Source organism: Schistocerca piceifrons, chromosome 5 (assembly GCF_021461385.2).
Source record: "Schistocerca piceifrons isolate TAMUIC-IGC-003096 chromosome 5, iqSchPice1.1, whole genome shotgun sequence".
Lineage (NCBI taxonomy): Eukaryota > Metazoa > Arthropoda > Insecta > Orthoptera > Acrididae > Schistocerca > Schistocerca piceifrons.
Window position 1 is genome coordinate 251743928 of NC_060142.1, and position 17602 is coordinate 251761529.

Sequence of the window (17602 nt, forward strand, 5' to 3'; positions counted from 1 at the left end):
CGCCCCACGTGTTGAGCAATTCGGCGGTACGTCCATCCGGCCTCCCGCATGCCCACTATACGCCCTCGCTCAAAGTCCGTCAACTGCACATGCGGTTCACGTCCACGCTGTCGCGGCATGCAACCAGTGTTAAAGACTGCGATGGAGCTCCGTATGCCACGGCAAACTGGCTGACACTGACGGCGGCAGTGCACAAATGCTGCGCAGCTAGCGCCATTCGACGGCCAACACCGCGGTTCCTGGTGTGTCCGCTGTGCCGTGCGTGTGATCATTGCTTGTACAGCCCTCTCGCAGTGTCCGGAGCAAGTATGGTGGGTCTGACACACCGGTGTCAATGTGTTCTTTTTTCCATTTCCAGGAGTGTAGTATGTATGGGATTCAGGTTGGTAGACTGAGGTGAACAGTCCATGTATTACATTATTTGTCATCGAATATATTTGCCCAGAAGAGCAGCCTTTTGCTGCTGAGGGTTGCCGTCTTATAAGAAGAAACCATCAGGTACATCATCAGCATAATAACGTCTACAGGTATGCGAAGTAACGGTTTCATTTGGAAAGAGATGGAGTTCAGTCTCATATAGAAATAAACCGTCACACAAAAAGACACTGCTTGTTTCGAAGACAACCCCCTCTCGGCTATTCGATCCAAGACAGGTCTATCACTTCGTTGAGACTTCGTTGAGGTGCAATCCAATGTAGGCAGCAAATGCTGCCTTTTTAACTTTCAATGTGCAGTGCATACGTGGCTGCTCGCTTCACATAGATGGGACCTTCATTTATCCAACTGTTGTATGCTCCCGATGTTACCTGATACTACCCTGCAGCATACGCAGATAGCGTTTGTGAAGGACCTACAGTCCACTTTTTAGAGAAATTAGTTAACTAATTATTACTTTCTGATTATTTCCAGGTTCATGTTTTCAGTCTGCTTAAATATTGAAATATCTGCTCCACAGTAATGTGTTACGCTGCTAGGAGGAGCTAAAATAAAATACCCTTGTTCATCTTCACTTCGGTACTGTTGCGCTTGGATTATAATGTGTATCAGGCGGAAAACGTATACCTGCAAACATATAACATTACTACCTAACTTTTTTCCTTCTTACTCGTTCCATACCGCCAACCGCGACTCCCAACCCCTCCCCACTAACCCGTAGATTTTTTTTTTTAGTCTTCCGACTGGTTTGATGCAGCCCCATCACGAATTCTTCTCCTGTGCCAACCTCTTCGTCTAAGAGTAGCACTTGCCACATACGCCCTCAGTTATTTGCTAATGTACACCAATCTCTGTTTTCCTCTACAGTTTTTGCCCTCCACAGTACCTTATAGTAACATGGAAGTCATTGCCTGATAGCTTAACAGATGTCCTATCATCCTGTCCCTTCTCCTTGTCAGCGTTTTCCACATATTCCTTTCCTCTCCAATTCTGGCCAAAACCTCATTCCTTACCTTATCAGCCCACCTAATTTTCAACATTCGTCTGTAACACAACATCTCAAATGTTTTGATTCTCTTCTGTTCCGATTTTCTCGTAGTGCATGTTTCACTACCCCATACAATGCTGTGCTCTCAGAAATTTCTTCCTCAAATTAAGGCCTTTGTTTGATACTAGTAGACTTCACTTTGCCAGGAATGCCCTTTTTGCCACTACTTGTCTGCTTCTGATGTCCTCCTTGCTCCGTCCGTCATTTGCTATCTGGGTTGCAGAATTCTTTAACGTCATCTAGTTCGTCACCTTCAACCCTCATGTTAAGTTTCTCGCTATTCTTATTTCTACTGCTTCTTATTACTTTCGTCTTTCTTCGATTTATTCTCAATACATCTTCTGTACTCATTAAACTGTTCATTCCATTCAGCAGATCGTGTAATACTTCTTCACTTTCATTCAGGATAGCAATGTTATCAGCGAATCGTATCATTGATATCCTTTCACCCTGAATTTTAATTCCACTCCTGAACCTTTCTTTTATTTCCATCACTGGTTCTTCGAGGTACAGATTGAGCATTAGGGGCGAAAGACAAAAGCCCTGTCTTAAACCCTTTTTTCGTTCTTGGTCGTCCATTCTTATTATTTCCTCTTGGCGTTTGTACATATTATATGTTACCCGTCTCTCCCTACAGCGTACCCCTATTTTTCCCAGAATTTCGAACATTTTGCACCATTTTTCATTATCGAACGCTTTTTCTAGGTCGACAAATCCACTAGACATGTCTTGATTTTTCTTTAGGCTTGCATCCATTATCAACTGCATCGTCAGAATTGCATCTCTGGTGCCTTTAGCTTTCCTAAGCCTAACTGACCGTCATCTAACACATCTTCAATTTTCTTTTCTATTCTTCTGTATAATACTCTTGTCAGCATCTGGGATGTATGAGCTGTTAAGCTCCTTGTGCAATACTTCTCGCAATTGTCAGTTCTTGCAGTCTTCGGAATTGTGTGGATGATATTTTTCCGCAAGCCAGACGGTATGTCGCCAGACTCGTACATTCAATACACCAACGTGAATAGTTGTTTTTTTTGCCACTTCCCCAAATGATTTTAGAAATTCTGCTGGAATGTTATCTACCCCTTCTGCCTTATTCGATCTTAAGTCCTCCAAAGCTCTCAAATTCTTATTCTAACACTGGACCCCCAATTTCCTCTTAATCGACCCCTGTTTCTTTTTCTTGCTTTTAATTTCACCGAAGGTTATCTTGACTTTCCTTTATGCTGAGTCAGTCCTTCTGACAATCATTTCTTTTTTGACTTCTTCACTTTTTCATGCAGCCATTTCGTCTCAGCTTCCCTGCACATACTATTTATTTCATTCCTCGGTGACTTGTACTTCTGTTTTCCTCAGTTTCCCTGTAAATTTGTTTTACTTCCTTCTTTCATCGATCAATGAAGTGTTTCTTCTGTTACCCATGGTTCCTTCGCAGTTACCAATGTTTCTCTGTCCAACTTCTGCGACTGCCGTTTTAAGGGACGTCCATTCCTTTCCGATTGTACTGCCTACTGGGCTGTTCTTTATTGCTGTATCTATAGCCTTAGAGAACTTCTAGGGTATCTCGTCATTCCTTAGTACTTCAGTATCCCATTTCTTTGCGCATTGATTCTTCCTGACGAACCTTTTAAACTTCAGCCTACTCTTCATCACTACTAAATTGTGATCTGAGGCTGTATCTGCCCCTGTGCACGTCTCACAATCCAGTATCTGATTTTGGACTCTCCGTCTGACATGATGTAATCTAACTGAAGTCTTCCCATATCACCCGACCTTTTCCAAGTACACCTCCTCCTCTTGTAATATTCGCTATTACTAGCTGAAATTTCCTACAGAACTCAATTAGTCTTTCTCCTGCATTCCAGTTGCCCCATGACTATTAGATCTTCATCTCCCTTTTCGTTCTATATTACCGTTTCAATATCCTCATATACTTTCTCTATCTCTTCATCTTCAGCGTGCGACGTCCGCGTGTATACCTAAATTATCGTTGTCGGTGTTATGAATACAGAAACTTTAGAAATTATATCCACAGATTTAACCATCTGGCAATCTCAACCTACTTCCAGTTCGCTGATATCCCCTCAGTAACTTTTCGATGAAATTATCTATAGCTGCAGTTTCTCTCTCTGCGGAATAATTCCTTCTAATCTGCCACGTCTATTACCCCGTCCTTTTCCATCTTGGCACTCCTTATCATTCCTTTGTCGATGGGATGACAGACCCTAACCTTGATTTTCTTTCGTTCCTTCATTGTCTTTCGTTCTACTCAGCCATGCAGTTTTCTATTATGTACAAAAGTGGATTGCAGGTCCATAATTTCGCATAATGTTGTATTATGTAGTGCTACTGTGGTCACATCATAGCAAAATTCGATATAAATTGTCACGTTTTCTGGAGCTACAGTTTTTGTAGTGTTTTTTCTCTAATTTATGAAAACCATTGCACTTCATGGTACTTCACAAAATTAATATATTGTTCTTCAGTTAATAACTGCATCACGCTAATGCTAGAATAAGTCATAGTGAGGGAAAAACTACATGAGAAGATTTAAAATTTGTCGACAATGATGTTAGTAGAATATTACATTAATCTATCTCAAAAGTAAGTATTGCTGAGAATTATACCTTTAATAAAAACTCTATTGCATCTTCATCCGTTGTATTGGCCCCAACCATTTTGTTTCCGTCGCAGATGAGACTAGCATATCCCAGGTACTGCGTCCTGTAAGAAATTTCGAGGAAACAAAATTACTTACTGCCAAACTTTCATTGATTCATCAGGATGCTATGCTTTTTTGATGTATAGAAGTCTAGGTCTCAAGTGGTTCTGACTGGGCCTCAAGTGGTTCTCAACAGTATTATTCTTTCACGTTGTCACGCCAGTTAGCTTTGTGATTGTATTGCGCTGGACACCTCTGATTCAAATGGCTCTGAGCACTATGGGACTTAACATCTGAGGTCATCAGTCCCCTAGAATTTAGAATTATTTAAACCTAACTAACCTAAGGACATCAAGGATTCGAACTTGCGACCGTAGCGGTCGCGCGGTTCCAGACTGAAGCGCCTAGAACCGCTCGGCCACACCGGCCGGCTGGACACCTCTGTACCTTGTTTCAAATACGATGTTGGTCATTCCAATTGCTGTTGACTGAGAGAAGATTTAAGCTTTGAAACTCGATAACAAGCGAGCCACTCTGTGTAGTGTACCTTTTGCGATGTTTAAGAATAATGCGTGTGAAGTGTGTATGAAAATATTGAATAAGACCAAACAGACCAGACTGAAAGTCAATTGTGAAAAAATAATAAAATTATTTACAAAAAATATAACGGCGATACTAAGGTAGGGAAAGACAATAACGATGATAAACAATATCGCAGTAAAGAAAAGGGCGAAGTAAAACATTTATATCTTTGTATAACTATAGAAGATGGAAAAGATAAGTTATTACTCGCTTTTCTGCTGTTTCTGATTCTCATGTTACTATTGTTAGATAGATATTGTGTGTAGCGTTGAACGCTACCAGATGTTCTTTTTGTTGTTTCGACTAGACGATAAAAATGTGTGTATCGGTTTATTGATGGAAATATATGTGTAAAAATGAGTTCATTGTATTATTTCAATAGCATGCCAGCCACTAATCGCAATGTTTTAATGGAAAAGAGAGAATAATTAGTATTTTTCAGCTATCGAGAGGACGAAAGCAGTGGTCGCTGACTGGCAACAACCGGCCGCCATTACGCGGCGGACTTAATACTTTTCTTACAGCTTTCAACAAGAGTAGAAGTGATGTAATCATTTTAAAAGCACTCCGTCTTCAGGCCACGAGTGGCCTACCGGGACCATCCGACCGCCGCGTCATCCTCAGTGGAGGATGCGGATAGGAGGGGCGTGGGGTCAGCACACCGCTCTCCTGGTCGTTATGATGGTACTCTTGACCGAAGTCGCTACTATTCGGTCGAGTAGCTCGTCAATTGGCATCACGAGGCTGAGTGCACCCCGAAAAATGGCAGCAGCGCATAGCGGCCTGGATGGTCATCCATCCAAGTGCCGACCACGCCCGACAGCACTTAACTTCGGTGATCCTCGGTGATCTTACGGAAACCGGTGTAGCACTGCGGCAAGGCCGTTGCCCCATAATCATTTTAAAACATTGTTTAGTTTAAATCTGAATAGCTCCATTAGTTAATATTGTGAGAGTTCAAATACTTTCAGAGATACCATTTGTCGTAGATCTGTGAACTTTGGCCTTGACTATATGTAGATTAAAAAACAGTTATGATAATGTTGTAGGGAGCCTGGCACTCTTAAATTGAAAACAAACATTTATTTTGGCCACCTATGCGTTACTCTGCTTCTAACGGTCTCACCTACGTAAAGAAAATAATTAATGCTAACCTCTTATCTTACGTAGTATCAAAAAGCATAAAACCAATATAGAATATTAAAAGAGAACCGACAGATCTGTTTACATAATTTTAATAATTAGCGTTTTCAGAAGTTTTATGTAAACAAACATAATTGAGCCCTAACTTATCTCTGGACCAGTTGGTGTGTCGGCTTTACCGCGGTGCAACTGGTCGCGATCACCCATTTGGGCGCGCGCAGAACGATTCGAAGGAGAGTCGGGGCAGCATCAAGACGTGCTGGAAGTTACGCTGGTCACCGAGAGAGAGGGTGGCGACCCTGCCAGTCGTCGTCGTGTCAGTACTTGGTCGTGCGGTCGTGGTTGACGTTTCACATGTGGCTGAGCACTTCCTGTTTCCTTAAATAACGTAACTATCCGGCGAACGGTCAGGACACTAGGATGATGTCGTCCAGATTATGTAAATGTAACCGTAGATACCGAGCAGCATACATAGCACACGCCCGTTGGGCATTTTGATCACAATAGCCATACATCAACACGATATAGACCTTTTCCGCAATTGGTAAACGGTCCATTTTAACACGGGTAATGTAACACGGAGCAAATACCGTCCGCACTGGCGGATTGTTACGTGACACCACGTACTTATACGTTTGTGACTATTACAGCACCATCTATCACAAAGCAAAAAAAGTGGTCCAATTAAAACATTCATATTTCTTTACGTACTACACAGATATGTAAAAAAAGTGGGGGTTCCTATTTAAAAAAACGCAGTTGATATCCGTTTGACCTGTGGCAGCGCCATCTAGTGGACCAACCGTAGCGCCATCTGGTTTCCCGCTTCAAGCTAGACGAGTTTCGTTCTTTGTAGTTTTTTCTTTTGATGCTTGTTTCGTGAGATATTTGGCCCGGTCACTATCAATGGACCACCCTGTATATACCTGGATATCACGTTCCGATACCACCCTACTGCCATCTCAAAGTTGGCAACAGAATTGCAAGTTTCCGTCAGATGCTGACAGCTATCGCGTGGGATTTGGCGGCCCAAGTGGTTTACGCCTGCAGAACCACGCCTCCAGCGGCATCACACCATGAGCGCCCTCTGCTTCCAGAATATAGGATGGCCTGCGGTGGCCGCACAGCTCACCCGCACTTGAAGCCACTTTGTTATGTAACTCTACTCACACGCGGCCTATAGTTCAGTCGGCGTAAGTTGATCTCTGGCACCTCGCAGCACTGTTTCCTGCTTTCAACTGCGAAGCACTAACGGCTGCAGGCGAAAACAGTAACCGTCTACAGAGCTCTGAAAAACTGGAGCGTTGACATAGAGACGATTACAAACTCGCGTTACGTTATTGGTGGAGGTGGGTCTACGAATATATCGAACTGAGCCCAATGCAACTGTCAGGGATCAGCTTACGCCCACTCAACGATATTCGCTGATCCGAGGTCTTCTTTTGTGCTGTAGCTCAGGAAGCCTCACGCTTCTGGCTATTGTTTGAGCTGGACTCTATTTCTAGTTGCATTATTAGCAGTGAATCTTTGTACGCTTCGAGAAATATAAGGTAAGTAAATCTTCTGTTTGGTGTGTAAATTGTTCGCTAATCATTTCTGCTTCTGTCCAGATTTCTTACAAGACAGTTGCTGCACCACTCCATAGCCCATCTCTCTTACTGTTTACAAGTCATACACAACACATACACTTGTGAAAATTAATGACAATGTCAGCTGGCCACAAATTTCAACATTTAGAATGAGTGGATAGGGGATACCAATAAACATAGACAATATAACAAAGCAAAGGAACACGAATATACAGGTGAACCGAAACATTATGACCACCTCCTTAACAGCACATTAGTCCTCCTGTAGAATGCAATTCAGCAGTGATTATGCGTTGCATGCATTCAACAAGTTCTTGGTAGGTTTCCGCAGGTATGTGGGTCCATTTGTCTATGCACAGGTCGCGCAGTTACCCTGAGTCACAAACCAGTGGTTTGTAGATGTGGAGCGGCGCTCAATAAAGTTCCAGATATATTCCATCAGGTTCAGATCAGGCGAATTTGTTCGCCAAGACATCAGGGCGAGTTTAGATGCTCCACCACTGTAGCAATAGTCTTGGCTTGTGGTATGGACAGCTACCCTGCTAGAAAATTCCATCACTATTGGAGAAGACGTAAAGCACGAAGTATATGAAATGTATTCACAGTTGCGAATCAGCTGTATAATGAACTGGGGTTCAAAACTGGATTTTTCTGCTTATCGCAAGCGGTCGCCTTACCATTAAGCTATCCGAATACAGTCCAGGGCAATACTCAAAAGTTCCAGATATCATCAGCCTTGTGTCTACAGCCTGCACTCGTAAATTCATTATGTATATTCCCCTACAGGGAAGACATTGTAATTGGAAGCCACTTCCCCAGTGGCAGAGAATCAATACGATATTACAGTGCCTGTGTTATTCAGAATTACGATGCAGTGTTCCTTCAGACATCATGCACATACGAGGTGCGACAATAAAGTAATGAGACTGATTTTCTTTGCAAGATGTGACAACCCTGCAGGCTTGCGTAGGCACAATATTTTTGGCCTTGGTCTATAAGCTGCTTCTACTCCAAGCAGCACATCGATGAAACTGCTCAGTTGTGAGTTTTGCTGTAATAAGTTAACACATGTTTGTGTCCCTCGTCACGCAAATGGAACTGCATAATATTGCGCAACGGTATGCCATTTCTTTTTGCGTTAAATTGGGTGAAAAGGCGACGACAACTTACGGTAAGCTTCAGAAGGCTTTTGGAGAGGAGGTTATGTCAAGAGCTCAAGTTTTTCGTTGGCATAAAATGTTTAGTGAAGGCAAAACGAATGTTGAAGATGAAGGCCGCAGTGGACGACCACCAACCTCATGGACGGATGTCAACTTGGCCAGGATGCGTGAACTAGTACGATCTCATTGAAGATTATCCATGAAAATTATTGCAGAAGAACTGAACATCAATTGAGAAACGGTCCGTCTAATAATAACTGAAGATCTTGGTATGAGAAATATTTGTGAAAAATGGTCCCCAAAAGTCTCACACGACAACAGCGAGAAACACGGGAAAATGTGGCAGCCAATCTGTTAAAGCAAACGGAAATCATTCAAGAATTGTTGAGCTGTGTTATTACTGGTGATGAAAGTAGGTTTGATCAGTACAATCCAGAGACAAAACCCCAAAGTTCGCAATGGTGCTCAAAGGGATCACCCAGACCAAAAAAAGCTCGCTTGTCGAAGTCAAAAGTGAAATGCATGCTTGTGTGTTTGTTTGATTCCAAGGGGATTGTTGATAAAGAGTGGATGCCTCCTGGACAAACAGTTAACCAATATTACTACAAAGAAATTTTAGAAAGGCTTCGTAAAAGAGTTCTTCGTGTCCGTGCCAACATTGCTGATAATTGGATTCGGCATCACGATAATGCGCCGTCTCATACTGCTCTGTCAGTACAGCGATTTTTAACCTCAAAACAAATTTCAGTAGTACCATAGACACCATATTCACCGGCTATCGCTCCGTGCGACTTTTTTCTATTTCCAGGAGTCAAAACGGTGGTCAAGGGACACCGTTTTCAAACAACACAAGATGTTCAAAAAGCTGTGACGAGGGTCTTGGAGGATATTACAGAAGATGAGTTCCCGAAATGTTAGCATCAATGGCAGAAGCGCTGGAGAAGTGTGTGCAATCAGAAGGGATCTCGTTTGAAGAAGACAACACTAAACTTTACTAAAACGGTAAGCAACATTTTTTTCACATCAGTCTCGTTACTTTATTGTCGCACCTCGTAGTCCACAATATACGGAAGTTTGGGTCTGGCTGCGGAGCGTACTCCTATAGCCCTGTGGGAAGGCGCTCGCTCGCGATAAGTGGGTAATCCGGATTCAAGTCCCAATACAGGACAAATTTTCAATGCCGTCATTCCATTAGACAGCTGATGGTTATCCCTATTCACAAATGGGACTACATTTCATGTGTTTCATGACGGCGGTAGTCACAGGAATGTATTTTCCTTTGGACATGCATGTATGACTGAAGGAACATTGCATCGTAATTCTGAACGACACAGGCACTGCAATATCACATAAAGCATGAAGGGTTGCAGATGTTTCTTAATAATGTTCATACAGTCTACAGCTATCATGATGCCTTCAATCACGATCACACGTCTCATGGAATCCAAGGTAAATGTCCCCCCTAACATAATACTGCCCCCACTGACCTGTATTCATGCTGTTTCGAACAGCCGTTCATCTCAGTGAGAGCGTATCCAGCCACGACCATGGACCTAACGTAAGAAGAAAAGCGATATATTTGATCAGGCGACGAGTTCCGATTTATCTACAGGCCACTCTCAATGACCCTGTGACCACTGCAATCGTAACTGACGTAGTCTTTGGGTCAACATGGGAACACGTATAGCTTGTCTACTATGGAGCGCTGAACAGTGTGCTGCGAGACGCCTGTGCCTGCTCCAGCGTTATACTTTGTCGTCATATCTGCCATAGATCATCGCCTGTCCTACTTTACAGAGTGCGCAAGCCTCCAATCTTAAGGTTCTCTGGTGGGACAGCTTTATCGCCGGCCGGTGTTCACAAATGGTTCAAATGGCTCTGAGCGCTATGGGACTCAACTGCTGAGGTCATTAGTCCCCTAGAACTTAGAACTAGTCAAACCTAACTAACCTATGGACATCAGAAACATCCATGCCTGAGGCAGGATTCGAACCTGCGACCGTAGCGGTCTTGCGGTTCCAGACTGCAGCGCCTTTAACCGCACGGCCACTTCGGCCGGCCGGCCGGTGTGGCCGAGCGGTTCTAGGCGCCTCAGTCTGGAACCGAGCGACCGCTACGGTCGCAGGTTCGAAGCCTGCCTCGGGCATAGATGTGTGTGATGTCCTTATGTTAGTTAGGTTTAAGTAGTTCAAAGTTCTAGGGGACTGATGACCTCAGATGTTAAGTCCCTTAGTGCTCAGAGCCATTTTTTTAAGGTTCTCTGATGAGGCGTGGACGTCCAGCGTCTTGTCGCCTACTCGTGGTTTCAGCGCTCTGCAACCAATGTCCACAGACGCACACGACAGTAGCATGCGAGCAGCTGACCAGCTTCGCCATTTTCGAAATGCTCGTTCCCAGGGCAGGGCCACAACAATGTGTGCATTGTCAAAGTCACTTACGTCAATGTATTTCCCTATTTACGAACAGTACCTTTGCCAGAATTTTCCCCATTCGTATGTGCTCCGCTTACGTACTTTCCTTATCACGTCACGTGTCTGCAGCCAGTGGGCGTTTAGTCAAGTGTTGGGCAGTGGCCATAATGTTTTGGCTCGTAAATGTGAGCGTAACACTTAGGAGGTGAAGCATCCTTACTGTTCTTCAGTCCTGTTCTCTGTGCTCGTTTGGTACGCCTGCGTGAAGTCGAAGAAGGAACGCTGCAGCTTGGTCTCGCTGCAGATGGTGACGGCAGGGAAGGGCACTTTGCCCACGTGGTAGGAGGAGTCCGCCAGGGTGACGATGACGGGCGTCGTGTCCCACTTGAGCTTGGCGTTCCATATGAACACGCAGCACACGATGAGGCTCACCAGGAATGTCAGCAGCCAGAACAACCTGCGAACAAGCCACGTCTCCTCGCGTAGGAAGCTCCTTTCATACTGCATAGATAAAGTAAGTGCTTACGGACTACGGAAAGCAATTCTGGATCTCGGTTTCTTCCACTGTGCCAGTGACCGACACTTGTAGGGGACCGATGCTCCGTGACTGAGACCGTGGAGTCATGTTTGGTAGGAGAGATGTTCAAATTCCTGTCTGGCTATCCATGTTACTGGAGTTTATCATTCATTCAGAGATTTGACTCTACTAGAGAATCGAGATGTGGTGCTACAGAAGAATGTTGAAAATTTGATGGACTGATAAGGTAAGGAATGAGGAGGTTCTGCGCAGAATCGGAGAGGCAAGGAATATGTGGAAAACACTGACAAGAAGAAGGGACAGGATGGTAGAATATGTTTTAAGACATCACGGAATAACGTCTATGGTACTAGAGGGAGCTGTAGGGGGTAAAAACTGTAAAGGAAGACAGTGATTGCAATATATCCAACAAATAATTGAAGAAGTAGGTTGCAAATGCTTCTATGAGATGAAGGGGTTGGCACAGGAGAAGAATTCGTGGCGCTCTGTATCAGACCAGTAAGAAGAATGATAATTAAAAAAAAGTCACTACAGAGTAAAATCCCTCTATAACTTGCAGTGTACAGGGTGATTCTTACTAACGTTTAAAAACCTCCGAAGCGACATAGAAGACGCTCAGACAGTAATTTGATGCAATACACAAGGGGTCGCAAATGTTGGGAATACCCCAAAAATGGATGACGAAGCAGTTGAACCTAGTTGTATGTCGCACCTGATCATCCGAAGTCAAGTATTAATGTCGTCGCAGCTCTGGGCCCACGTGAGCGACTTTTGCGCGTGGAGCTCGGGGTGCGAGTCTCGCGTCTGGCAGGCAGTATTTTTTTCATCGCGTTGGACAGTTACGTGTTTACATTGAGGTAAGATTCGTTATTTTATTTACCGATCTCGTGGTTTATGGCAAAGTACAGTACAACAAAAACCTACCCTATTGCGTCACAAGTACATGGCTATAAGATCCCGAACTGCGGCGTTACCAGTAAATGACCTACGTTTCATTCGTTTCCTTTACTGAATAATGTCTGTAAACAATAAAAAAAGGGTCAAAAGAAAAGAAACACAAAATAAGAACAGATTTTACTTGGTTCCAAAGAGGACTATAATTTTGTAACTCCTACGGTTACAACAGATCATATTTCAAAAGGTGTTGGAAATTTGCAGCGTTTGCTCGAATGCAAGCATTACATCGCTCAGTCGTCCCTTCTCTCCCATGCCCAACAGCTGCACTTGGGGCCAGGTACGTCATCTGGTGACGTCCGACGTTCAACATTTCTCATCCATTTTTGAGGTATTTCCCGACATTTACAACCCCGTGTGTTGTCTCAGCGTCATCTGCGTCGCCTCATGATTTTTTATACTTTAATAAGAAACACCCTGCATAGCAATCAAAACGTCGATCTACAACTGTTGTTGTTATTGCACTTAAATTATTTTAGAAACACGTATGTAAGAGAAAGAGAGAGGAAGAGAGAGAGAGATGGGGCAAAAGATGACTCGCAAGTAAGCTCAATGGACAAAATATTGATCACCCCCTTAAAGGAGCAGAAGGGTCGCTTTGGAGCGCTGCAGCTGGTGTAACCTGGTGCCAGGAGGTGAAATACTAGATGCAGTCTAAAACTTTTAAATGGTTTCCTGGCAGTGTACGCCTAAAATATGACAGCAAGCATTTAGAAGTTGAGGGTGTTAAATTCTTGGGATTATAGCTTGTTAATAAATTCAGAGGGGAGGAGTATATCACAGAAATCGTGAAGCGCCTAAACAAGTCTCTATCTGCAATGCAGATGTTGTCAGACACAGGTGCTGTAAAAATAAAAATCTAGCATACTTGTCTTACTTTCATTCCACAATGTAACGCGAGATTATTTTTTGTGGTACCTCATCACTCCAAGCTAACTTCTTGAGAGTCCAAAAACGGTTGATAAGAATAAATTGTGACGTGAACTCAAGAGCATCCATCAGAGGCCTGTGTAGGGAACTTTGGATATTAATCACTGCCTCCCAATATATGTATTCCTCAATGAAATTATATATCTCTTTCTCAAATCAACGGCTGAACTCATTCAGTCAGTACCAGAAATAAGAATAATCTTCACAAAGTTTTCAAGCCACGTATTTTGGTCCAGACAGGTGTCCATTATTCAGGAACACACATTTTCAGTTGACCTTGCAGCGGCAACAAAAAGTTTAATTACTAATAAAGTCCGGTTTAAGAAGAGCCTAAAGCATTCATTGGTGGCCAGCGCCTACTATTCCACTGGTGAATTTCTTAGTGGACTCAACAGATGAGTATATGTTACTTTTGTTGTTGTTGTTGTCTTCGTCCCGAGACTGGTTTTATGCAGCTCTCCATGCTACTCTATCCTGTGCAAGCTTCTTCATCTCCCAGTACTTACCGCAACCTACATCCTTCTGAATCGTCTTAGTGTATTCATCTCTTGGTCTCCCTCTACGATTTTTACCCTCCACGCTGCCCTCCAATGCTAAATTTGTGACCCCTTGATGCCTCAGAACATGTCCTACCAACCGGTCCCTTTTTCTTGTCAAGTTGTACCACAAACTCCTCTTCTCCTCAATTCTATTCAATACCTCCTCATTAGTTATGTGATCCACCCATCTAATCTTCAGCATTCTTCTGTAGCACCACATTTCGAAAGCTTCTATTCTCTTCTTGTCCAAACTATTCATCGTCCATGTTTCACTTCCATACATGGCTACACTCCATACAAATACTTTCAGAAACGACATCCTGACACTTAAATCTATATTCGATGTTAACAAATTTCTCTTCTTCGGAAACGCTTTCCTTGCCATTGCCAGTCCATATTTTATATCCTCTCTACTTCGACCATCATCAGTTATTTTGCTCCCCAAATAGCGAAACTCCTTTACTACTTTAAGTGTCTCATTTCCTAATCTAATTCCCTCAACATCATCCGACTTAATTCGACTACATTCCATTACCCTCGTTTTGCTTTTGTTGATGTTCATCTTATATCCTCCTTTCAAGACACTGTCCATTCCGTTCAACTGCTCTTCCAAGTCCTTTGTTGTCTCTGACAGAATTATAATGTCATCGGTGAACCTTAAAGTTTTTATTTCTTCTCCATGGACATTAATACCTACTCCGAATTTTTCTTTTGTTTCCTTCACTGCTTGCTCAATATACAGACAGAATAACATCGGGGACAGGCTACAACCCTGTCTCACTCCCTTCCCAACCGCTGCTTCCCTTTCATGCCCCTCGACTCTTATAACTGCCATCTGGTTTCTGTACAAATTGTAAATAGCCTTTCGCTCCCTGTATTTTACCGCTGCCACCTTTAGAATTTGAAAGAGAGTATTCCATTCAACATTGTGAAAAGGTTTGCCTTTCCTTAATCCATTTTCTAAGATAAGTCGTAGAGTCAGTATTGCCTCACGTGTTCCAACATTTCTGCGGAATCCAAACTGATCTTCGCCGAGGTCGGCTTCTACCAGTTTTTCCATTCGTCTGTAAAGAATTCGCGTTAGTATTTTGCAGCTGTGACTTATTAAACTGATAGTTCGGTAATTTTTACATCTGTCAACACCTGCTTTCTTTGGGATTGGAATTATTATATTCGTCTTGAGGTCTGAGGGTATTTCACCTGTCTCATACATCTTGCTCGGCAGGTGGTAGAGTTTTGTCAGGACTGGCTCTCCCAAGGCTATCAGTAGTTCTAATGGAATGTTGTCTACTCCCGGGGCCTTGTTTCGACTCAGGTCTTTCAGTGCTCTGTCAAACTCTTCACGCAGTATCGTATCTCCCATTTCATCTTCATCTACATCCTCTTCCATTTCCATAATACTGTCCTCAAGTAAATTGCCCTTGTATAGACCCTCTATATACTCCTTCCACCTTTCTGCTTTCCCTTCTTTGCTTAGAACTGGGTTTCCATCTGAGCTCTTGATATTCATACAAGTGGCTCTCTTTTCTCCAAAGGTCTCTTTAATTTTCCTGTAGGCAGTATCTATCTTACCGCTAGTGAGATAAGCCTCTACATCCTTACATTTGTCCTCTAGCCGTCCCTGCTTAGCCATTTTGCACTTCCTGTCGATCTCATTTCTGAGACGTTTGTATTCCTTTTTGCCTGCTTCATTTACTGCATTTTTATATTTTCTCCTTTCATCAATTAAATTCAATATTTCTTCTGTTAGCCAAGGATTTCTACTAGCCCTCGTCTTTTTACCTACTTCATCCTCTGCTGCCTTCACTACTTCATCCCTCAAAGCTACCCATCCTTCTTCTACTGTATTTCTTTCCCCCATTCCTGGCAATTGTTCCCTTATGCTCTCCCTGAAACTCTGTACAACCTCTGGTTTAGTCACTTTATCCAGGTCCCATCTCCTTAAATTCCCACCGTTTTGCAGATTCTTTAGTTTTAATCTACAGTTCATAACCAATAGATTGTGGTCAGAGTCCACATCTGCCCCTGGAAAAGTTTTAGAATTTATAACCTGGGTCCTAAATCTCTGTCTTACCATTATATAATCCATCTGATACCTTCTAGTATCTCCAGCGTTCTTCCACGTATACAACCTTCTTTCATGATTCTTGAACCAAGTGTTAGCTATGATTAAATTATGCTCTGTGCAAAATTCTACTAGGGGGCTTCCTCTTTCGTTTCTTCCTCCCAATACACATTCACCTTCTACGTTTTCTTCTCTTGCTTCTCCTACTATCGAATTCCAGTCACCCATGACAATTAAATTTTCGTCTCCCTTCACTATCTGAATAATTTCTTTTATCTCATCATACATTTCATCAATTTCTTCATCATCTGCAGAGCTAGTTGGCATATAAACTTGTACTACTGTAGTAGGCGTGGTTGGTTGGTTGGTTTTGGGGAAGGAGACCAGACAGCGTGGTCATCGGTCTCATCGGATTAGGAAAGGATTGGGAAGGAAGTCGGCCGTGTCCTTTCAGAGGAACCATCCCGGCATTTGCCTGGAGTGATTTAGGGAAATCACGGAAAACCTAAATCAGGATGGCCGGACGCGGGATTGAACCGTCGTCCTCCCGAATGCGAGTCCAGTGTCTAACCACTGCGCCACCCCGCTCGGTGTGTAGGCGTGGTCTTCGTGTCTATCTTGGCCTCAATAATGCGTTCATTATGCTGTTTGTAGTAGCTTACCCGCACTCCTATTTTTTATTCATTATTAAACCTACTCCTGGATTACCCCTATTTGATTTTGTATTTATAACCTTGTATTCACCTGACCAAAAGTCTTGTTTCTCCTGCCACCGAACTTCACTAATTCCCACTATAGGTTTCCATATCCCTTTTTAAATTTTCTAACATACCTGCTCGATTAAGGGATCTGACATTCCACGCTCCGATCCGTAGAACGCCAGTTTTCTTTCTCCTGATAACGACGTCCTCTTGAGTAGTCCCCGCCCGGAGATCCGAATGGGGGACTATTTTACCTCCTGAATATTTTACCCAAGAGGACGCCATCATCATTTAACCATACAGTAAAGCTGTATGCCCTCGGTAAAAATTACGGCTGTAGTTTCCCCTTGATTTCAGCCGTTTGCAGTACCAGCACAGCAAGCCCGTTTTGGTTAGTGTTACAAGGCCAGATCAGTCAATCATCCAGACTGTTGCCCCTGCAACTACTGAAAAGGCTGCTGCCCCTCTTCAGGAACCACACGTTTGTCTGGCCTCTCAACAGATACCCCACCGTTGAGGTTACACCTCCAGTACGGCTATCTGTATCGCTGAGGCACGCAAGCCTCCCCACCAACGGCAAGGTCCATGGTTCATCGGGGGCATTGTAAATATGTTTCGTAAACTGAATCTATATTTGATGATGTGGCTACAACAGCCTAAGAATTGTCATATGTATCTCAATGTATTGATCATTTACATGTTTGCATGTATACACTGAAGTACCACATATGCAACGTGAAGCGACTTTTAATAGTGATGGATATAAATTCAAAAGTATAAGACCTGACGGTGACAGTATAGCTCTGTCGAAACCGATCACCCAATAAAAAGCTTTTTTTAGCGAT

General features: G+C 43.2%; 1 protein-coding gene across 1 annotated transcript in view; it reads right to left on the minus strand.

Annotated features, from left to right (window-relative positions):
• Positions 1-17602, minus strand: part of LOC124798546 (pickpocket protein 28-like) — a 276442-nt gene that overhangs the window by 203012 nt on the left and 55828 nt on the right. The window contains exons 3-4 of the mRNA XM_047261997.1: positions 11251-11487; positions 4111-4207 (exon numbers count right to left, since the gene is read on the minus strand). Of these exons, the coding sequence (XP_047117953.1) occupies positions 4111-4207; positions 11251-11487 (334 nt within the window). The remainder of the gene's footprint in view (positions 1-4110; positions 4208-11250; positions 11488-17602) is intronic.